General features: G+C 33.4%; 1 protein-coding gene across 8 annotated transcripts in view; it reads left to right on the forward strand.

Moving 5' to 3' along the window:
- Pcdh9 (protocadherin 9) overlaps window positions 1-24,842 on the forward strand; it is an 869,105-nt gene that overhangs the window by 536,107 nt on the left and 308,156 nt on the right. The window contains exon 4 of one of the 8 annotated variants that reach the window (XM_070002876.1): window positions 8,614-8,688. The exons of the other annotated variants lie outside the window; for them this stretch is intronic. Within the exon in view, the coding sequence (XP_069858977.1) occupies window positions 8,614-8,676 (63 nt within the window). The 3' untranslated portion in view covers window positions 8,677-8,688. Of the gene's footprint in view, window positions 1-8,613; window positions 8,689-24,842 lie in introns of those variants that run through there. 8 annotated transcript variants of the gene reach the window in all.

Here is a 24,842-nt window from a genome sequence, read left to right on the forward strand (position 1 = left end):
ATGTTTTACTATTCATCCAACATCACATGTTCCTTCAAACATATTTCTGTACTAAGCTATATTATCAACTATCCTAGAATTTAAAAGAACAGAGTTCTCATTTATACCAACTTTGAAATAATAAAAATCTCTGTTGACAAGTGGTTTTTATAAGTAAGGATAGACATGCATTTCTCGTCATGTCAAGGTACTTAAAATGATATTTCACATTGATTAGATAACATTTATAAAACTTCTATTATCTTAAAAATTGCTGTATGGGCATTGTTTTTATGGTTTTCTAAGTTGCTTTATAAGGATTAGAGGTATCCTGATGGCTGTCCACCCTTTAATGATTTTCTAACAATGGTCAATCCATTAACCTTTAAGATGTTCTTGTATCACTATATGTTCTAGAGTTTTAGCTAAAGGATTTTTTAATCCGCATACTTATTTTGGAAACTGAATCAATACTGTCATGTAAATAGATGTTAAAATATTTACAGTATAAAGGAGAGCAAATTTTAAAATATTTTGGGTTGTCCAAAGCAATGTTTTACAGAGCCAATATGTCTACACATCTGAGATCCATAGTTTCAATTTGTACCAATACAGAAAATAAAACCCAAGCATCAAAATATGAGTATAAAACAATCACAGAGTGAGAACAACTGTGGTCATTAGAACAGAATTGAGGACATTTTTCTTTTCTTCTTTTTTTTTTTTTTTTTGGTCGGTCGTGGGGCTTGAACTCTGGGCTTGGGCACTGTCCCTGTGCTCTTCAGCTCAAGGCGAGCGCTCTTCCTCTTGACCAACAGCGTCATTTCTGGTTGGTTTTCTAGTTTTTTATTGGAGGTAAGAGTCTCACGGGGCTGGGAAGGTGGCTCAGTGGTAGAGCACTTGCCTTGCATACATGAGGCCTTGGATTCGATTCCTCAGCACCACATAAGCAGAAAAAGAAAGAAAGAAAAAAAGCCAGAAGTGGAGCTGTGTTTCAAGTGGTAGAGTGCTAGCATTGAGCTGAAGAGCTGAGGGACAGAGCCCAGGCCCAGAGTTCAGACCACAAGACTGGACCGCCCCCCCCCAAAAAAAAAAAGAGTCTCATGGACTTTCCTGCCGTTGGCTTTGAACCGTGATCCTCAGATCACAGAGTTCATTTTTCTTAATTACTGATGACGTTGGTTAATAATAGATGGTGATATTATAAACCTGAATTTCAATAGCTTAAAATTTTTAGAGGAATGACACTATATATCTAAAAGTAACAGATATTACTTTGAAAATATGTAGCTTACTACTGCATTTCAAGCTTTAATCGTGTATTGTTTCTTCCTCATCATAGGCACTATTATTGGTTAATCATATTTAACATGTATTTACAAATTGTCAAATAATTCTTTGAAACCTGCTAAACCAACTAATCCATAAGCTTTGTCTTACTGAATAGACTTTCATTACTGAATCCTGAGGTATGTTTACATTAGACAGCAATGATTACAACTTTTTCAGGACCTAACTTAGTCAATGAATCATGTTAAAATGTAAGAAAAAGGGTTTCCTCACATTCTTGTTTTTTCTAAAATGTCAGTGTTAAGATACAAATTAATTTTGGAAGATGCACTAAATGGCATCATATGAAATATATCAAAATTGAACCATCATACTTTGGGACAAAATGCGTAAACTGAATAATACATGGACTGGCAACTGATTAATTCCCCCTAAAGAAAGTCTGGAGATAGTTAATAGCACTTATTCGTGGGCATTGACATTGTCTAGATCTTGTTTGAAATAGGAAGAAATTCAACCATCAGCTTGTTGCAAATTGACCTACATGATGCTACTTTACAAATCAAAAAATTAAATTAAATTAAAATCATGGCAAATGATTCTAAGATGTCAAACAGCTACTTTTGCAAATGAGAAAGTAAAAGGTCAGGAATTCTGGCACCAATTCATCCATTCTGAAGGATGATGAGAAGAATCAGGAAATGGAGTACTATGTGTTAAGTGCATGTTATAGATTCTGTACACATAGAGTTCATTTATCTGTCATCCCAGGAATTACACGTCCACAAGATCACTTCTAGGGAGAAGACACTGGAGCCTCAATTCAAATTAAGTCATAACTTCCTTTAATACATGAGTTGCTTAAAATTCACAAAAGAAAGATTTTAACTGTAGAACAAACAGTAGGCCCATGAGTGTAGATTCAGAACTAAATCAAACATACTTGACCCCAATGCTCTGAGAGAGATACATCAACATTTCTATCAGAAAACAATCGACAGTTTATAAAATATGTTAAATATTTATTTAATTACTTATATATATTATATATAAAATATGTTAAATATTTATTTAATTACTTATATATAATATATAACTTTACATTTATTCAACATATATTTAATTAAATGTGTTAATTAATTACATATATATTGAATAGATGTTAATATATTAAAGTTGCAACTTTAAATTCCAGATATAATTTCTTTTGCTTATTAAAAATAGTATTCAAAATTAGTTAATAGAAGTAAGTGCTAGAGACAGGTTTATGCCAGTTTTGTTATCTACTCAGAAGGCTGAGAATTGAGAGTTGCAGTTCCAAGCCACTCTCGACCAAGAAGCTCACAATACCTTTACCTTTAAAGGACCACAAAGACAAGGAAGAAGAGGAGGCAGAGGCAGTGACAAAATGTTGAGTGACAGAATGAGGGCCTGAGGTGAAACCTTGGGTTACAGCACACACAAAGACTAAATTACATGATTGTGATGTTTATGATTCCAATAAGAGTTTTGAGTCACAGCACAAGTCATATACTTTTAAACACACACATACAGACACAGCTTTTACAATTATGTTTATTAAACCTGATTGATTAGCCCATAGAATGAAAAACCATAAATTTCAAATGCAACTTTAGGCTTTTATATTAACTTCTTTCCTTTATTTTTACAAATAGGAAATCTCAAAAGTGAGGAGTTCAAACTTCTTGTTCTTTTACATCTAATTAATACTAAATATATTTCACTAAAATATGATTAGAATTGTAAGTAGAAATATGAATCATGAAAATTAAATTATGATTGTCAAGGCTGAGTTAAAATTAAATATAAGAGATGTTAATACAGCACCTGACATTTAATGTTAGCACCACTTTTATACATTGGGGAACATAAAACCACATATTTGTATCTAACCCCAAACTAGAGTTTCATGTATTCATAATAGGACATTTATTTATTGATTTTTTTAATATTTAGAGTAACATGAAGAAATCAAATGATACTAATTAAGCAATTTTGTTAAAGGCAAACATTTATCCAAATATACAATTAACTTGAACTCAAACATCAACAATGTGGTGAGGTAGATAAGAGATGCTTATCTTGTTGCTCTAATCCTTACAGTTAATTATATTCCTTCAAGAGTCTTGATATTTAGTAAAATGCTTTATGTTTTTTCTTTAAAATATGTATAAAGAAATTACAAATGGATGTTTTTATTAGTAGGTTGCATAATTCAACCAAAAAAACTTATACTGTGTTTTTTTGTTTCTGGTATATTCAATCATGTTTGCTAAATAAGATATAAAGGACAAATTAATCAAATCCATCTTATTATTTAAGTAATTATACTGTTGAAGTAAATATTAGTAAATAATATAAATATTTAGATGTGTGTCCTACGTAATGACTTCAATCATTGCATTTGAATAAAAATTAGCTTTATAATGTGCTTGCTTTGCTTAACAAAGTGGCAATTTATAGTGACAATCTTAAGTGACACAGGTTTATTATTCCAAGATTGTGGATCTGCACACTAGTATCAGAAATCAATGTGTCTGCAATATGGGTTCATTCCACAGCTGTGACAGCATATCAGTTCCAAGCCTGTCCTCTTAGCTTTGTAGCCTCTGTCATTTCTTTACTTCAAGATAGCATTCTCTTTGTAGATTCACATGAGGTTCACTTTGTAAAGTTTCTTGTTTGTCTCTCTGTATCCATTTCCCCTATTTGTAAATACACAGTAATATTAGGAGAGGGCTCACCCTAATGACCTTTTCTTAATTTTACCATTAAGTTGAATATTGGTGAGAACAAACATTTCTATTTCAGGTAATGTCCTTCAATTTCCATATTCCTTTACTCTTCCTATTAACTTAGCATTTAAAGCTACATCTTATATGTAAGATTGTGTAACAATTATAATCTTATATAAACTATTAATCAGGTTGTGCAAGGTTCATTATTTTTGGATCTAGTTTCATAACCGAGATGACAAAATTCATACAAGTTTTATTTCAAGATCTATGTCTTTATCCCTCAATATATTAAATAATTGTATGTCACAATTTTATTAAGAATATTTCACTAATCTTATAGTTCTAAATGTATACAGTGATCAGTGAATAAATTGCTTAGACAATTATAATGCTTCCAAGCTCAATTTGTTGTATTTTTCAAAGAATATGTAACAAAAGCTTTTATACTCCAATGTTCTACTAGGCACTGGTAAAAAAATAAATCCCACAGAAATATTTCCCTAACTAAGCTGATATTTGAACAAGCTGACAGATTTTTTTAAACAAACATGTAATGTTGGAAAGAGATGTGTTCAATAAGATAAATTAGGCACATTAACAGGAGAATGACTTTGGAAAGAAGCTTGATGGTCAGTAATGGTTTTGAAATGGTGCCAATTAAATGCCCTTTGGGATTGAACACATAGCCTATGAAATGCTTTGTGTCCTCTTTACATAAGAAACCAGGTAAGAATAGGAAGGATTGAGGATTGAGGATTCTCTTATGCTATAGCTTGAATGAATGTCTTCCAAATGCCCAGCTATTCAGTAGTTAGCTGACAGCCTGGGACACCCTAGAAAAGTGGGGCACAGAGACATTTCCTTGAAAGGAGAACAGGTTCCCTGCCTTTTCTCTCCTCTCACCCCCATCTCTCCATTCCCTTCTCTGTCTCCAATTTTGAGTGAGAAGTGTTGTTGTATTGTTTACTCCCTTCAGTGTTAACAATAGCTTAAAAGCAACAAACCAACTGATGGACAGAAATTTCTGAAACTGTGATGCAAATAAAATTTTCATCATCATAAGTTGATTATCTCAAATATTTGTCATACTATTAGAATCTTGAATAACATATCCTACATACAAATGTATATACAAATATACATCTAAAATATATGCACATATATTATATAGTTTATATAATATTAAAATATATAATTCTATGTATAACACACATATATATATCTGTGTGTATATGTGTGTGTGTGTGTGTATGAGTGGTTGAATAATACAGGACCGGTTAATTTCATATAGAGGTGGTAAGTCATGTAACGTCTAGTTAATTTCAAATAAATATCTTCTTGTACCACTGCTGACTTCTTGTTCTTGTCCTTCTATTTTCCTATCCTCCATTGTTATTTGTCTTTCTTCAATGTTCAGCTCAAGTTGCTTGTTAGGGACTAGTTTGTAGCACCTCTGAGATCACCAGCTCCATATGTCAGTATGTTGCCACTCACAAGTCCTCACTACTCTTCATTATTTATTGTTTTATAGAACAGTGACAAGATATTTCGCCCTGCTAAAAAAGAAAGAAAGAAAGAAAGAAAGAAAGAAGGCTACTCTCTGCCCCAAGGACATTCAATTTAAGTTAGACAATTCAGACATAAAACACAGTGACAGAACTTGGTTCATTTCCGAGCAAACAACCTGTTTCCATTCTTGTTCTCAGAGGTTAAAAAAAGTATTTCTTTTTAAAAAGAACAATAGATATGGGTAGAGAGAGCTGAGGAGTTCCATTGTACTATCTTTAAATTCATTTCCTGTTTATTTTGCATCAATTACCAGATAAATTTTATCTTTATAGTTAAAAAATAGAAACAAATTAATAATATAGCTTTAAGGCACAAGTACACAGAAGATACCTCATTTGTTTACTATGGTATATAGAATTACAGAAATAAATTCAATATAGCCAAATTGGATTCAAAACCATATGCAAGAGGCAAGTAAATGAGTCTCTTATTCAGAGGTCTAGATTTCCACACTTGTCCATCAAATCAGTTATCTGAAAACTGCAGGAGTGGGTGAGAGTGATCAAGACATACTATATTCATAAACTTCTTTGTTGAATGCCAAATCCTTTGTGCAACCGCGTAAAGATAATGCAAGTATTAATTGAAAAAGGAAAATATGAACTAATGTAAAACCTTTATGCTAATATCAAAGAGCAACTCTATTAAATACCCAAGATTAGAAAACAATCTGACCTAAGAACACAAATAATTTCCTACTTTACAGTGAGTTAACTTATTCGTTTTTCATTGCGAAGAAGCTATTGGGAGCCAGAATGTGATAGAGTTATTGTCACCCCAGCTTTTATTCTGTAATAGCCACATGATTTAGACATATTAGTGGGTACTTAACATCACTGCTCCATAACATATTGACATCTATGCTTCATAAAAAATTTCTGTCTCACTATGAATTGCTTAGACCATATAATCAGGTGACTTAATTTGCTAATTGCTGAATGAATGATGGCAGAATGTTTGAGTCTATTTTTGAATGATGTCTGGATGACAGTGGTAAAATCAGAATTATAGAGTAGTGCAAACTTTAATGGCCACAATTTGTAAATACAACTGGGCATGTGGGATAGATAAATGAAAGTTGGGTAACTCAAGAAAAGGAGAGAATAGTGAAAAAGAAAAATTAGACAACTCAAAACAATCTCATTAGTTATCATTTGGTTAAAAGACAACAAAAGCCACATACCTTCTCACAAAATGTTGTACCTCTAATTATAAGAAAGACTGGTTGATATTTTGGCTGTGCATTTGTCATTCAATTTTTCAAAGTCTTATAAAAGAGGCAGTAACAATAATCACCCAAGCAGCCATTTTCAATACAAGCTTTTAGGAATTAAAATTATAGAACCTAAGCATACAGAGAAACAAGTAATTTAATTCCCATTATCCTGAAACTCATATCTTCTCAACTTATTGAGTAGATTTTATTCATTGTGTTTATTCCTCTGCAAAACTAATGTACAAAGCACCATATAATTCTTCTTATTTGTTATTGGTAATAAATCTTTAGAACAAGCTTAGGCAACAGTTATTTAAAAGTATGCTTCATGACCACATTTGTGGATTTTTCCCTCAGTAGTTAGTTAATACTGAATAGACAGATGCTTATTCAGATTTATTTAGTCATGAAGCTAAATATGCTTGTCTATAAAATTTATTGGTGTGATGTAATAATAGGTAATATATAAAGCTATATACAAGAGTTGAGATACATTCCATCTGTCAGGAAGAAATGAAGTTTTTAGACTAACAAAGTAGTGGTCACCATGGCAAAAAAAAACAGATTCATATGTATATATCAATAAGGTATAGACAACTTTTATGTCTTTTAAAATTTAATAGGAGAGTATAACCCCTATCACATACTAACACCTTACAGATTTGATTTCTTGATCCATGCCTTTGATATAGTGCCTCAGGTTTTCTGAAACATTTAGTATGGATGAAGTCACTTGAATTTTATGCAAGAGATTTCAGTAGACTCACAAAGGTTAATGAAGATATAACAACAAAAATATAGCTTAAGGTCATTACAAATATCCATTTATATAATTTAATTTCAGCATATGCTTATGCAATTGTTGGTATTTTGAAAACAACCATATGTTTGGAAATAAAAAGACTCATAAATATTATACTATCATATCTGCAAGCAGTTGACAGTTTGCAAAGAGCATTCATGTGGATCACAATGCTCAACTAACTGCAGAGCTCAACTAGCACCTTACTTTTGTCACTTTCTGCATCATCTTCTACCCTTTTTATTCCATCTTCCACAATTATTGAGGCACAGAGTATTTCAGGGTCAGCATTTTGGACTCAATGTTATATCTATTTCACCACATTTTTCCCCTCTTGCTTTCATTCCTAGATTACTCTGCTTGTCTTTTTAGATTAACTGTGCTAACAGTAGCCTTTGATGTTCCTAAATAGATTATTTATATTTTGAGTCCATTTCTAGAAATCCATTATGTATACCTTGATTACACCTTTATGGGGTTCACAAATGTATTTTATTTTCAGTATTCTTTGGTGCAAAAGAAGAGGCAGTCGATAATATAAGCTACTAATAAAATCAGCAGCATGTTTTATATATTTAAATATTTTCATCTAATACCTCTATTCTAAATGGCCAAAATGAGCATCAATAAATGTAATAATGTACTCATTACCTTACTTATAATTAATAAAATTAGACAAATTATCACAAAGGCAAAAAGTATATATATTATTATACACTAATTAACAGAATGTGAATATCCCTCACTCATGCAATGTAATCTAACATAAGTTCTGGTCACCATTATTAATAATAAAGTTTATGTGTGTCTTCTGTGGCAAATCTAGTTCTTTAAGAACAGTTCTTCCTGGAGTTTATTTTGGAATCACTCAGGTTATTATGGTCAAAATTTTTGTAATTCAGTAAGATATCAAGAGGTATCTTCCTGGTAGTTTTAAAAGAAAAAAAATGTGTTTTAACTTAATCCTGACATTTTCTACAAATGGGGTCACCTTACAGAGCTCCTGGCAAAACAGCTTTATGAGGCTGCTCCAAGAGCATCCAAAAGATAGAAAGCCATAGAATATCAGAAGCCAGTTGGAGGGATCTGGGCATGAGGAGTGAATGAGCCTGAGCCAGCTGGAGCCATGGCTAGACATCCAGCAGAATTCCATCTGGACTGGGCACTCGAATTTCCTTGCTGTATGTGTACCATGGAAAGTTCCCTGGCTTCCTCCTAGTCTGGATCTCTGGATGTCCCCTCTACTCTGACCAACAGCCTGTTCCACATTTGACCTACTCTGTTTCCTGGCTTTGACTTCTGGAAGTACCCTCGTTACCATGGCTACCGGTCCATAGTTTTCACTGAGCCTGGCTTCTGGTCAAAGTTCCTGCATTCACACACAGCTGGGCGCTCCCCTCCTAGCTTAGGCTTTATTTGTATGAGTATTTATACACTTGCTGCAAGTCTCTAATGCAAGAATGACCTCCTCAGTTTCACTCTTCGGATTCTGAGGTCTAGGCCTAGGTCTTAGATATGGGCTTAGAGGAAGAATTAGTTTGATCATCTGATGGTATTTGGGTCCTCTCTGTGATACTCTATAGTGGTTCATTTTGAAACAGTATTTCATCACTCAGACTTAGCAGGGGATCCTTTTATAACCTAATCCAATGCATTTCAAAGCCAGAAATAAACTAATCCTTCCACTATTTATTCTTGTGGAAGTGATGCAAGTATTAGACTAAATATAATTCAATAAATGAATTGAAAACTTATGTATATATATGTATTTTTCAATTTATTATTTACTATATTAATAATATATGTATATATATATATATATGCAAACACACAAATCATGAGACTAGGCTCGGTATACTACTGTGACCATATAAGTAATAGACTGCAATGTGCTTCAAGAGCATAGTAAAAATTAAAAACAAGCCATGCACAGGTGATTTATGCTTGTAATCTTAGCTACTTAGGAAGCTGAGATCTGAGGATGACAGTTCAGAGCCAGCTTCAGGCAGAAAAGTCCCCATAAAACCCTTACCCTTATCCTTACCCCTCAATAAACTACTCAGAAAAAAAAATAAGTGGTACTGTGGCTCAAGTAGTAGAGTGTTTTATGAATACAAAGAGCCTCAGGGAAAGCATCCAGGCCCTAAGTTCATGCCCCAGGACCAGCAATTAATAAGTAAGTATGTAAATAATAAATAAATAAATACCAAAAATAGAGCAAAATAATTCCAAAGTGACAGAAATTATGCAATTGCAAAATTTCTTTATAGAAATTGAATTTGTCATGTGTACTAATGAAATAGCTGAATTTGAATTATATTGAGAAAGTTAATTATAAAATAATAAGGAAACAGAGAAAATGCATCAAATCTGTTAAATATTGAATATCATCTAAATTTCTACTTTGGTAAGAGGAAAGTATTGACATATAAAATTAAATTGGACTTTGAAATGGCTTTGAGTTTTCCAAAGCTTGATGTGAATTGACTACATTTTATTAGGTAAGGACATGCACAGCACTGGTACTTTTTTGCCAGAAGCAGGCATAAGAGGAAGCATTTGAAAAAAATGATCTAGCCATATGAAACAATTAGTAAAAACCAGTTAATATGAAAATATGTTGAATAGGAGATACATAACTTAGAGGAGACATATATAAAGCAAAAATATGTATTTTATACATAATTCTTTAAGTATATTACTTTCATGTGGATATAGATGATAGTTTCAATTATTCTTTCTCAAATGTCTGGGAATCTTTTACAAATAATGCCATTTAGTATAATTTTTCTAGACGTTATGATATATACAGCATATATACAGTTGACAACTTTCTGAATATTATTTATATCCAATAGTCCTGGGTAATGTGTTTAAATATTATTTTGAAAACAAATTTTACTCAAAGTGATCTGAAATTGCTGATTATAAGATAAGCACATCATACTGAGCCTTCAGCTATCCCTGAAGTCATAACAGTACTGATAACCTTCTCTTGACCAGATGATTATTTCTACATGATGTTTTAGTGACAAACTAATAAAATGAATGTCTTATTTGTTCTTATTCCAACAAAGATAAAATTATATAGACCATAAATGACATACTTATTTATGCATGTAAGCAATTATCCACAGGAAATTTTCAATAAAATAGATGTTCAACTTATAAATATTTTGTTCTTATTTAAGAAAATGAGTGTCCAGGTACTATATATCTAAAGGTCCAGTGAGCATATCCCATGGTTGTCTGACTGGATGGTTGCAGTGTGTCCTGCTACCAGAATTAAAGTTGAAAGTCTGTAGTTCTTTTTTTATCTTGCTCCAAGCTCCATGGTGCTCAGCCAAGCAAGACGTTCCAATTGCCTTCAAAGATGACTCCAGTCAAGTGAACACTGTGGGGTGCAGAATAAGAGGATAGTCTGGACTCATGTAAGGAGATTTAACATATGCATCATTTTAGATCAGGCTCTATCTGAAAGGGTTTATATAGAATCTTCAGTGCACGCACATAGCTCTCATTTACAATAAGAAATTATGAATAATGAGCAAATCAGAGTCAACCTTGTATTTGAAAGTAACAGGCTGTTAGGATTTATCATGTAAGGATTAACTATGTCTTCATAGTTGGAATCTCACTTTGAATCTAACTGTTATGCCAGCAGATGGAATGTAATCATCTAAAGGGAAGTGGTACCAAGGTTTATATGAATAAATGTGTAGAGACATTGATGTAGTCTTGCAAAAAGTAGTTAACTTTATTTTAGAATACAGATTACTTTACTATGTAAGCAAAGATATAGTTATGAAAACTTTCATCTTTCTCAAGAGATTATCTTCTTGTCACCCACTGTCAAAGATGTTAATATAGTCTGTCTTTCCCAAAGGCATTCTCCTATAGTATGAATTTAATGGCACTTTTATCTTATGCTGTCAATTTTTGCCCTGATTATTTTCCTTGTGATGTCAGAGGGATCTTGATACCTTCAGAGCTATAACATTCCAGTAATGGCTGAATGGATCTTCCTTCATTCCTTCCTTATTTCTTTCTTACCTTCCTTCCTTTTATCCTTCTTTCCTTCCATCCTTTCCTCCTTCATTTTCTGTATCTTTTTGGCTTTGGAAAATTATTATACCCCTTCTTTTATTTCTTTATATGTAAAACATCAATCTTCTAAATGTGAAAAATCTTTCTCGAGTTTATAAAATGTCACAAAACAGCAATGTTAATGGCTAAATAATGAGCAGTATCAGAAAGTATTATGTGTAATATTGATTGTTTTCCTACCTTAGTGAATGTTCCATATTTCTTGATTAAAGAAAGTAATATGGATATCTGAAATCTAAAATAAAAAATTAAATCCAAAAGGAATTGTCATAGCCATTAATTCTCTTTCTTGCTATTTTGTTTTACTAATTTTTTTAAGATACACAAGCGTTTGTTCTTAAATTTCAAAGAAAGCTTTTTTTCTTTTCATATGTTTTTCTGTGAGTGGATTTGAGCTCAAGAGAGGAGCAGAGGAATGCCCTATGTTCCTCCTTTGAACATTGGAAGCTCTGGCCATTTGTCTGTCCCATCTATGTCCTTAAACATGTTAGAGGCCTCTCTTTTCCATGTTCTTCTCTATGGCAGGTATTTTATAAGCAATGTATCAGACAACATCAATTAAAGTAATTGTTTCTTTGTTATTTAAGCCTCATTTTCTATCTTGCATTTGAATCCTTCATTATAAATCTTTTTATAATTTTTGTTTGCTATTTCCTCTTGAAGTTCCTAGTTGTATTTCAGTAACTGTGGCTACTGTAAGTTTCCTGTCCCCACTCTGCAACATACACACACACCCATACACACACACACACACACACTCACTCACTCACAGACTCATAGTCACACATGCATTATACACAGATGTACCTATGTTATCATGTCATAATGTACAACTGATGGAAATGTGATCATGAGTGTCAGAGCAGTAGCCCTCTGTGATCTTGAGATGTTTTAAGGTTGATTTGGAGTATACGCTAAACAGAATTCATGTTAATTAAATTCAAAAGGCTGTGATTCATAACCAAAAATTTACATGGCTAAAAGTATAAATCAATAGGAAAATGAAGTTTGTCAAAGTTTTCCCTCTTCTTCTTTTCAATAGCAAATTTGGAAGTTGTCCAGAAAGATCCACTGCTCCATAAGTAAACTTTGACTTCCAGTGTCAGAATGTTCATCTTTTTGAGAACTGGCTTAAGTTGTGATTAACTTTAATTGATTATGTTTGTAGATAAAAAGTGTGAATACATCTTATCACTTTATTCCCATGTTTTCATGTGAATTAGAAACAAATTATGGTCTAAGAGATGGTTCAACCATGCTTTCATGGCTTAACCCAGATAAGCAAGGGCAAACCTCAAGGCATCTCAGCAGTGAAGCGATTTTAATTAGCAAAGGATTCTGAACCTGCACATTTATGACCAACTATTACTCAGCAAACACTCTTGGTGCCGCCAGGAAAGGTTCTCCTTCACAGTTTGTGCAATGGCGGGAAGCTTTCGGGAAGAGCTGGTACAGAATAATGAGAAGTGTCACTTAAAGTTAGTTCCTGGAAGTTAGGATCAAAGTGAAAGACACTCATCCCCTTGGCACTGGACTCCTGTGGAAGTGTCAGTTTTCACACTTATCTCAATTCTGCAGTTTCAGAGGGAAATGTTCAGTTAACTTTCTAGAGGAAATAATCAGACTATTCACCTTCAACTACATAGACATTAAAGGAAATAGAAAACGGCAGCAAAATTATAAGTAGAGTTCAGCTTTCATGTCACCAAATTAGAATCTTTACAAAAAAAGTTCCAATGAGCACATGGAATTGATTTTTACTATTTTGTTGACAAATAAGAATGTATTTACCTTTCCCCTCATACTGTTACTTCTCTTTCTCCAAGGATTAGTTTCTTTTAATGTTGTTTGTGAACTATCTTTCAGCTTATATTTACTAATGTATATTGTAAAGAGTAAATGGTTAAGTAGATTTCTAGAAACAATCATTAAAAATATTTGTATTATACCATTCTAAGCTACTGTTCCACTTAGACATAAGAAAGTAGAGAAACCAATTATTTGGTATAACAGAATACTTAGAAATGTATCAATCTTGGAGCCTGGCAAGTCCACGATCATGAGATTATTATCTGGCAATGTCTCTCTCTCTCTCTCTCTCTCTCTCACACACACACACACAAACACATACACTGCCATTTAGTTTACTCACCTTTGTGCTAAAGTCACACCGTATACCCCACAATACCATACAATCTTAAAATGGTAGCATTGATTCGGGAATTTTCTAACACATATGTAATATTATTTCTTTGTTGCTTTGTATGTCCCTCCCACATGGTATAATCCCTACTTTCACTGTATTTGATGTCGGTATAATTTGTGGAAGGGAAGGGAAAAAAACAAATAGTTTAAATAGGGATACAGTTGGACCCATTGCAACAATGATATGTACAAGTCGTTATGTTGAAAACTAACTTTACAACTTTGGGGGGGGAGGCCAATTGGATGGGGGGACAGGGGAGGATGGGAAGAGATGGGAAGGGGAAACAAAGGAGGAGGCTACAATGCTTGATAAGAAATGTACTCATTATCTTGCCCATGTAATTGTAACCCCTCTGTACAGTATTTTCACAATTAAAAAAAAAAAAAAGGAAACAAAGAAGAGATCAGGGCAGGGGGAAGGAAGCAGACAAAGTAGAAGGAAAAGACACTAAAAAAGCGCGGTTAAAAAAAAAAAAACTTTATAGAAAATACCAAAGGATGCATGTGCTTCTGAAATAGAGAAGAAAATTAAAACCTGTTAAATTAAGCAAATCCCTTTTCTATTGATACAACTTTCTAGCACAAAAGAATGTTTTGTAAATGGAAGAATAAACCACTTGAAACTGCATCTGGGGATATGCCATGGGGGAGGGACATACAAAGCAACAAAGAAATCATCTATCTTATAAATATGTTAGACACAATAGCAAGAAAGAAAAAGCATTTGAGTCTTTATCTTTGGGTTCATTTCCTTGTTTTCACTGTATTTGATGCTGGTATAATTTGGGGAGGAGAAGGAAAAAAAAGAAATTTTAAATAGGGATAGAGTTGGACCCATTGCAACAATGAGATGTACAAGATATTATGTTGAAAAATTAACTTTAGAACTTGGGGGGAGGAGGGAGAGCTGGGCAGGGATGGGAAAGAGAAACAAAGGAGGAGGCAGAGGCAACAATGCTTGATAAGAAATGTACTCATTACCTTGCCCATGTAATTGTAACCACTCTGTATGGTATTTTCACAATAAAAAATATTTAAAAACTTATTAACAAAAATTAAAAAGAAGCTGTATCTGGCTTCACATGTTGTAAGGCCTATTTAAAGTAAGTCTTTTTTATTGGACAAAGTAATAAGTACATTTCTTATCAAGCATTGTTGCCTCCACCTCCTCTTTTGTTTCCCCTTCCCATCCCTTCCCATCTCCCAACCTCTATCTCCCCGCCCCCAAAGTTGTTATGTTCCTTTTTCAACATAACAACTTGTACATATCATTGTTGCAATGGGTCCACCTGTATCCCTATTTAAATAATTTGTTTTTTCCCTTCCCCTCCACAAATTATACCAACATCAAATACGGTGAAAGCAGGGGTTACACCGTGGGGGAGGGACATACAAAACAACAAAGGAATCACCTTATAAATATGTTAGAAACAATCGCAAGAAAGAAAAAAAAACCAAAACATTTGAATCCTTGTGTTCATTTCACCTAACATCAACTTATCTGACCTTTTCCGCATGTCTCAGACATATATTAGTTATTGTAAATAAGGGAAACCACGAAACCTATGTTTCTTTGCGCCTGGCTTATGTCACTTAATATCATTTTTTCCAAGTATTTCCATTTCCTAACAAATAGGGCAATGTCATTCTTTCTGATGGCCAATAGACACATGAAGAAATGCTCAAACTCTCTAGCCATAAAAGAAATGTAAACCAAAACAACATTGAGATACCACCTCGCTCCAGTTAGAATGGCTATAATCAAGACCTCTAATAACAACAGATGCTAGAGGGGATGTGGACAGAAGGGAACATTACTGCATTGTTGGTGGGAGTGTAAACTTGTTCAACCACTTTGGAAAACAGTATGGAGGTTCCTCAAAAGAATCTACATAGAGCTCCCCGATGACCCAGCAATCCTACTCTTGGGCATTTACCCAAATGATCACAAACAAGACTACTAAAGCTACCAGCACAACTATGCTTATTGCAGCATTATTTACTATATCTAAGATATGGAACCAACCTAGACACCCCTCAGTAACTGAATGGATCAAGAAAATGTGGTATATATACCATAATTCTTTTCTTTAAAGTCATTCTCACTAGAAGAGGTGATACTCCCCAAGGTGGAGGTAATATTGAATCCCAAAAGTCGTTTGGTATTTGTCTCTGTAGAATGATCAACATACTCAGATAAGCCTCTGAGAGTAAAATGCTATTATTTAATCAATACTTATTGAGTACCATTCTAATGCTAGGGATATATTTAACCATGAAGCAAATATAACCCTGTCTATGTAGTGTTTATAAGCTAGTGGAAAAATACCCAATATCTCATTGCCTTGGTCATTTCATGGGTATTTTACTATTCTTTTTTGTTTTGCTATCTGGGTGACTTCTTAGATTTTAGGGTTTTCATTTTGCTGTATTTTGTTTTGTTACTAAGGATGTGATACTGAAAATTACTAATAAATATATGACTTAGTGACCTTTGTGTCTACTTCCTTCTTCACATAAAAGAGATACATACTCTTAAATTGGCATTTGATGAGTAATACTGCTACTGGAGAGAAAAGAAGTCAATACATGTTCAAAATGTTACTTTTAATATTTCTTATAATGTGAGAATTGTATAAGATCGGGGCCTTGATAGTAACACATATCATGTTTTTATTTAAAATACTACTAAAAATGCCAACAATTAGATTACAAGATAATACTTTTGTAGCACATTGGTTATATCATACATCCTGAACTTAGAATGCATAAATAATTTTTAAGACAAGACTTTTAATAGACAAATAAGAATTTAAATTATGTTCATGAGACATTTAAACTTTTAAATTTGAAGCTGTCATGTTAATAGTATCAAGAAAAGATTGAATTAATTTCTATGCATATTGAAATATGAATTTTAGAAGAGCATGAAAATAAAGAATAAATTAAACAATAAACAATAGTGACTAAACATTTCCTTTTAAGAACTGCTTCTTTTTTACAGATTACATGATGATCTGGCACAAATGTAGAGATAATATTTAAATTCTAAATGTTCCTCATAAGCTAAAAATTCTTTGCATTTCAACTAGATAAATTAGAATTGATATAAGTAATACTAACAAATTAAATATATATATGTATATATATATATAAGTAATAATGTTTCTTTGTATTGCTGATTTTTTTTGAAAAGTTATTTTTCTAAATATATTGAGTGACAATATTATCCAAGGTGATTTTTCACTAATAAAATATGTCTAAAAGAAAACTAGAAAGTTCAAATCTCACAGTGCATGAGTGCACACACATAAGTGTGTGCAAAAACACACACATAGGTATAAAAATTTAGTAGACTTTTCTCCTGATATTTTCTTTTTTTTTTGTTGGTCATGGGGCTTGAACTGTGGGCTTGGGCGCTACCCCTCAGCTCTTCAGCTTAAGACGAGTGCTCTACCGCTCAAGCCACAGCGCCACTTGTGGTTTTCTAGTGACTTATTGGAGATATGAGTCTCATGGACTTTCCTGCCCAGGCTAGCTTTGACTGTGATTCTGAAATCTCAGCCTCCTGAGTAGCTAGGATTACAGGAGTGAGCCACCAGCGCCTGGCAGTATTTTCTTTTTGTTGTTCTGGAATAGTAATTATTAGGATTATCATAAATACCTCAATAAATAGGCAAACTATGTGAGTAGTAACATGCATTTGCAAAAACGACCAAACGCTTGAAATTTATTTCCTTCTTTCACTAGGAAAACAAATTAAATTTGTGATTCTGTGAATTCTGTACTATATTTCACATATTTATACCTACGCTTGTATATCTACAGCATTTAGAAAAATCTAACAGATTCCAAAATCTACTGCGATGCTAGATTTCAAATTGTTGTGAAATGCTGCAAGACAATAAGGATTTTGCTTAATGCTACCATTGAGTGAGAAATAGCCTTGATGACAAAATCCATCCTGTGATATAATTTGGACCACCAGGGGATACTATGAGTGCAAGACTTCTTGCTCTTTTTCACTTGGCATCCTTTCTGAAATGCTCATAATCCAGCAATATGCCCATCCTTTGTAAGAAACCTCATGCGTAAATGGCCAGATGCCAGGTGCCTTCTTTTCATTTATATGAAATTTTCACCTAAACACAGTGTGTTGGCTGAAGGAGAGGTATTTACTCAAGGAGAAACTAAGGGAAAGCCCACTGGAAGCTAAAGTGATGCCCACAGAAGAGTGAAAACTTCCATAGTGTGTTTGGAACAGGAGTAGAAACTCATGTAATTTTCTGTAACATTTTAGATGCATTGATCTCTCTCTAGCTTATTCTGGACCCTAAGGCATCTTAATGAATTGCAATATAGATTGCCTGGTGGCCCAGGCAAACAAGTGTAATTAAAATGCACACAGGGCTTTGCTTGAGGAAGCTCATAGCTGATGTTTTCTTACCCTTGTTCCCTCTCCTGCTGCAAAGGCCAGTTCTGTTTTATTCTTTCTATGTTCACCTGCTCTTGTTTTTTTTTTGGAAAGCTAGGAAAGCAATGGCAAATTATCTTGACACTCAACAGGCAAAGGGTTAAATCTGTCAAATGTTTTCTTCTTTCTAAATAAAGAATAGAGCAATAGATTGTCTAGCCATCATTACAGTTCAAGGTCATAATGAGAAATGTTCCATTTAATGTTCAAATTATTCTACCATGAGGGTAAAGTACTTTCAGTGAGTATTAATCTTACAGAAGAGGAAAATAAAAAATAATAATAATCTGGACAATGTTCTTGAGCCATGTGACGATTCTTAAGTATGTGAAATACCATGTGCTTAAATGTTATTTTTTGAGAAGGAGAATGACACTTGAGACACTTGTTAAAGAAAGAAAAAGTGATAATGTTGGCTTGTAGAGAAAACCTGTAACATTTGATCTCCTTGAAGAGAGAGCACAGTATTTAACCAAATTTGTTTTTCAAAGAGTAGTCTAAACACACACAAAAAAGAGGGAACTTTTCTAATTAGAATGTAATTCCCTAAACCTCTGATTGTGGCTTAACTCTACTAAGTATGGAAATTTTAAGTCTTCGTTCTAATTAACTCAATTTACTAACACTGGATGGACAGAGCTCCTCACTGCTAAACTGTTGCATTAGTTTTGGGAAGGAGGAGGTCAGTGTGGCTTCCATCGCTGTGCCTGCATGCACATCTGGCTCTTTTCAGAAACACACTCAGCCAAGTAAAAGGCTTGCTGACAAGCATTTTGCTGTGGGTTTACTTTTATCCTTTTCTTTTCCTGTTAAAATCTTTCATTTGTTTTGCCAACATCCTTGATTTTCTGGCACACCTGCTTTCTTCCTTAGACGGTGTTAGTTCTCTCAGAATCAATTGTGAGCAGCTTGCAACCAAATGCCTGATTAAAAAGTTAGCAGACCTTGAGTGCAATTACTTCAGCTCTATAGCACTCAAGCATTAAACCCAGTGTTAATTGTTTCCCATTTTTGTAACGATCCTTATAATAGGATAAAAACAGAAGAGATCATTTCTTGCAGTTAAAACAGCAGAAAATGAAGACATTCAGTCTGATTAATCATGGTAATATGAAATTAAACACAATTAAGAGTAAATACATTTTAGAATGTTTTTTATTCCAGCTAAAGTCATCATCCCTACTGTGTCAAAATGTACTTCACACATCAATATTCATGTTTGGAAAAGTTTTATGTAGAAGGTAACTCATAATAATTTGATAACTGTTTGTTTTAATGTATATGGATATATATATTCCTTAAATCAATTTACAGACTTACTTGAATTTTGTCATATATATATATATATTTTTTTTAATTTATTATTTTTTTTGTCAGTCATGGGATCCGAACTTTGGGGCTGAGCACTGTCCCTCAGCTCTTCAGCTCCAGGCTAGTGCTCTACCACTTGAGCCACAGTGCCACTTCCAGTTTTATGAGTTGTTTATTGGAGATAAGAGTCTCACAGACTTTCCTATCTGAGCTAGCTTTGAAACGCGATCCTCAGATCTCAGCCTCCTGAGTAGTTAGAATTACAGGTATGAGCCACAGGCACCCGGCTATATATTATTCTCTATATATTAAAACATTTAAAATATATTTGTTTTTTAACAAAATATTTTTGTTTGTGTCCATATTGGAATTTGAACTCAGATTCTTGCTTAGTCTTCTTGCTGAAGGTTGGCAATCTAGCTCCAGAGTCACATCTCTATTTCTAGCTTTTAATGTAATTGGAGCTTAGTATTGCAATCTTTTCTGCTCTTGCACCATTCAAATCTTCATCTTCAGATCTCAGCCTTCTGAATATTTTGGATTACAGTCATGGGCCAAGGTCCTCCATGGAGCTAAATACTTGAGGGAATTGGTACTATTTTAGAGAATATTTCAGAAACAAAAATGTTCCTCATTCTAGTGTTTCATTGTATGGGAAAAGTATCTTTCAAAATTTCTAACATTTTAAGTATATTCCCAATATGATTGAAAAATGAAAAGGTCTGCAGGACAACTCCTTTCCAGTTCTTTTCTTTATGAAGTTTTTAGTTATATTTTTATTTTGTTTTAATAGTCTTACAAAGGGGTTCACATTCAACATATCAGTTTTTAATTTCAGTGCATCGTGATCACTATCATACTTCCTTCCGGTTTTTTTGACTTTGACAATGATTATAAACCTAGGTTTTATCATTTGTTCTGCAGTGTTCTTTGAAGTTAGCTGCTGTTTTTAATCTATTGAAATTTAGACTGTAATTTTGTATTTCCATGTATGATATATGAATGCAACATTTTGAATAGCCTTTGCAATTAACTTGATGGAAAAAAGCCTTCGAGGGAGTCAACACTTAGAAGCTATTTTTACCTTACTTATGTATGCTTTTAAAATAAAAGAAATTTCAAGCTTATCTGCTTGTGCTGTTTTTGTTCATCTGTCAAGTGCAATGTACTTTCAGTAGTATTATTTGAATGATAACTATTTGCTTTTCATGTTCAAAAGAAAGTTAAGTCAAACACTCTCTCATTCTGACACTATTATTATAAGAATAGGCTTTATGATTGCATAAACTGTTTTATGTTTTCATTCAGCATACACATGGATTGCCTTCAGGATCTTGGTTATATTAGTCCCTACCATTGAGGAATTTATACTTCTTACTATGACTGATTTTGATTTTTTTCAAATATAATTTTCATAATTCAGAAAAATAAGCCTGAATTACCAGTTTTTAGGCTATTCTAAAAGAAACAGAAAATATATTAGTTATTAAGTACCAAGAATATTTAGTACCTAATACATTCTATATAGGTTGTTTTCACTATAACCATGTTATATTAAATTATTTTGACAGAATTCTATCTGCCTATGTGATATTTAAGAGATCTGGAGGTTTAGCAAATATATTTCAATAATGTCTAGATATCTTAATATTAACTTTATTTGGGAAATACAGAGCTTCTGTATATAAGGAATGCAAATAAGTCAAAGTCTGGTCCTGTAGAGAGCTTATTCCATAGTGTTTGTGTGAAATATAAAGCAAATGATACAAATTGCAGTCCTCCAGTGTAGCCCAATGGTTGTGTATGACTTATCATATCCCTTATCTGAAGATTTCCCTGAGTAATAAGATCCTTTTATTATTTACATCTAATGTACCATGAATTTCATATCATCATAACATATCATATGATATCTTGGTGTAGTCTATTTCAATTACCAGACTGTAAGGATTTTGAGTGCAGGTACTGTGACATTTTTGGTCAACAAAGTATATTCCGTATCAAACAATATCCCTGATGGAAAGCAGGTGATATCATGTTTTATTAACAAGCTGACATATTTCTGCAAAATCACAGAGTCAAAAGAGCTTTTGGTAGGACCTTTCGGAGAGATCCAGAAGACAGACAGCAATGTCCCCATAAGAGGTGACAGCTCCATGCTCACTATTGCCCCTGAAGTGTTTTCTGGAGCACACTGTGTGACACAGCAGCACGGTGTTGCTGTAAACCCTGACACCTCAGGGCCAGGCCGAGGAATAATAGTCTTGTGCATTAGTTCAAGGTAAAACTAAAAAACTGGGAAAAAATGGGAAAACAATAGAAAAATAGAGAACAAAACCTGATAGAATAAGGTACAAAGAAAGAAAATACATTTTTGCATAACTCTAGAACATGTTTGTACTTGTTTCTGAAAGACTCTAAAGAGTCTAGAAATACAAATGAGAATATTTAATAATAAGTATTTCAAACTATATAAAATATTTGATAATGCTGACTAGGTGTGTAGTGTGACTTTTTGCTGTTTTGTTTTACTCTGTAGCAATGTGGACTAACTTTCAGTCTCCACACTTACCCAGAGTTGATTCTCTCATACAAAGCACACTTTATGAGTGTACCACTTTTTAATCCCTTGTATGATTTGTACTGTAGCTTTTCTGTGTTTCTATATAGATATAGAAGCATGGTGTTACAAATGTCTCTACCATTTAGTGCGTTTGCATGTTATACAGGTTAGCAGCCTTGGTGCACTATATTGTTTGTTCTGCATGTGAAGTGTCTTAGGTTGTCTACATGTTTGTGAGCACAATAATGGAAGTGTATGACACTCACATTCTCAGGTTGAATCCCTTTTGTTCCATTGCACATGGACTTGTATCAAAAACAAACAAACAAAAAAAAAAACCCAAAGTCTGGGGCTGGGAAGGTGGCTCTGTGGTAGAGCACTTGCTTTGCATGCATGAGGTCCTGGGTTCAATTCCCCAGCACCACATAAGCAAAAAGAAAAAAAGCTGGAAGTGGCGCTGTAGCTCAAGTGGTAGAGCACTAGCCTTGAGCTAAAGAGCTGAGGGACGTCGCCCAGGCCCAGAGTTCAGGCCCCACGACCAGACCCAAAAATTAAAAAAAAAAAATAAAAAAATAAAAAAAAAACAAAATCTTTGTTCTTAGCAAGTACTCTCCATGTCTACAAGTGACTCCAATATTGTAATTTTAGAAATAACTGTACCATGGAAGACCGAGGAAGTAATTTTCACTTTGTCTTACTGTCTCTCTATGTCAGTCTATGTCTGTCTGTATCTCTCTCTCTCTTTTGCTATTGTGGAAATAAATCACTTATATACAGTTTGGAAACCAGTAGTGGGATTTTTTAAGTAGAATCAGGGTGAGGATATTGTCACATGTGTTATTAAAATATATTTAAGCACCTCAAGATGTTAATGATTATTGTTTTTTTTTCTTCTATCAGGTTCACAATTGCAGTGTATTTTCCTCCAACATTACTTCTCTAACAGTATTAGGACAGATTAGGGTGAGGGCAATGGGGAATCAGAAAATTGTGCCTGTAAACTGAATTATTTTACTTTTAGTCAGTTTCTTAAGAAAGATTATTGGTTCACTGACACTTGACCAGTTATCAACCAAACTGCAGGTATGATGAAAGCCTCCTAGATTTTAATGTCTATAAAAAAGTCAATGATAAAACACATCTGAACTGCATTCTCTGTATGTTTTATCAGTGTGAGGCTCAAGATAAGATGGGTTCTATAAACTTTTAAGCTCTATGATCTAGTTCAAGAAAAGTGCTTCTTTAATTCCCAAAATACCATCATTTCTGTTCTTCAATTTGTCTGACTAGGATAGACACAGTCGACATCAAAATTATATTCAAATATGAGGAGCATTTCCTTTCATCTTCATGATCTTCACTCAGAAATCTATCTCTAGAAGCCTTCAAGATTGTGTTACCTTGCTTACGTAACTGGAACCCCTCTGTACAGTATTTTTACAATACAAAAAAGTACCAAAAAGAATTACCCTAAAGAAACAAAAGAAAATAAGTAATTAAGTATAGAATTTGAAATTTAGAAAACAAAATGAAGTGTACTCTTTATCTGACTTAAATAATTGTAAACCCTCCGTATATCAACTTTATAATAAAAATAAAAATGGATAAAAAAAAGAACAAAATGAATCCGTGGTAATAATAACAAAATTGTGTGTACAGGAATACTTCTTTGAAATACAAATAATTGTATTAATATAGAAATTTCTGGTGTGCTTTAACACAATGCAATGAGGGAATTGTAACAATGGTGATACACATACATAGTTATTTAACTCAGTACATAATTCTCATCTGAGCATATTACATAATACAAAATAGAATCTATGTCTTATGGAAGTAGCTTGAAGAACATTTAAATTTTACTATATTTATAGTCTTTCCCCTTCCTTATCTTCTTTAATACACTTGGCGTTTAGCAAAGTTTTAGTTACCCAAAATTGTGCACAAATTGCTGGGCATTCCTATACACGTACTCTCCTAGAAGTTTTGTTTTAAATAACATCTTAGATGAGAGTGATACCTGTAACAATTGATAAACTGATGGGTGTGTTTCTTTACATATGTATGTGTTTAAGGTATATGCATATGATAGTATATATATATATATGCAATATGTATATAGGATGTAAAAATTAGATAATAGTTATGATTTTCAAACACTAAATATAAAGTCCCAGAAGTATGCCATTTCAAATTACAGATGATTTATTGTTCTTAAATTTTCATGCATAGCATAAATTATACTATATATATTTTTTTCTTTTCTTTTGCCGTTAGTGGTCCTTGAACTCTGGGCCTGGGCGCTGTGCCTCAGCTCTTCAGCTCAAGGCAAGTGCTCTACCACTTGAGCTACAGCGCCACTTCCGGTTTTCTGGTGGTTTATTGGAGATAGGAGTCTCAAGATCTTTCCTGCCTGGGCTGGCTTTGAACCGCCATCCTCAGATCTCAGCCTCCTGAGTAGCTAGGATTACAGTCGTGAACCACCAGCACCCGGCTAATTATACTGTATATTAAATCTTCCTCCTCCTTGCAACACAGTATTGGGAATTTTGTGCAGTTCTTTTTGT

Source organism: Dipodomys merriami, unplaced genomic scaffold, assembly GCF_024711535.1.
Source record: "Dipodomys merriami isolate MVZ:Mamm:240054 unplaced genomic scaffold, mDipMer1.0.p SCAF_6, whole genome shotgun sequence".
In the NCBI taxonomy this organism is placed as follows: domain Eukaryota; kingdom Metazoa; phylum Chordata; class Mammalia; order Rodentia; family Heteromyidae; genus Dipodomys; species Dipodomys merriami.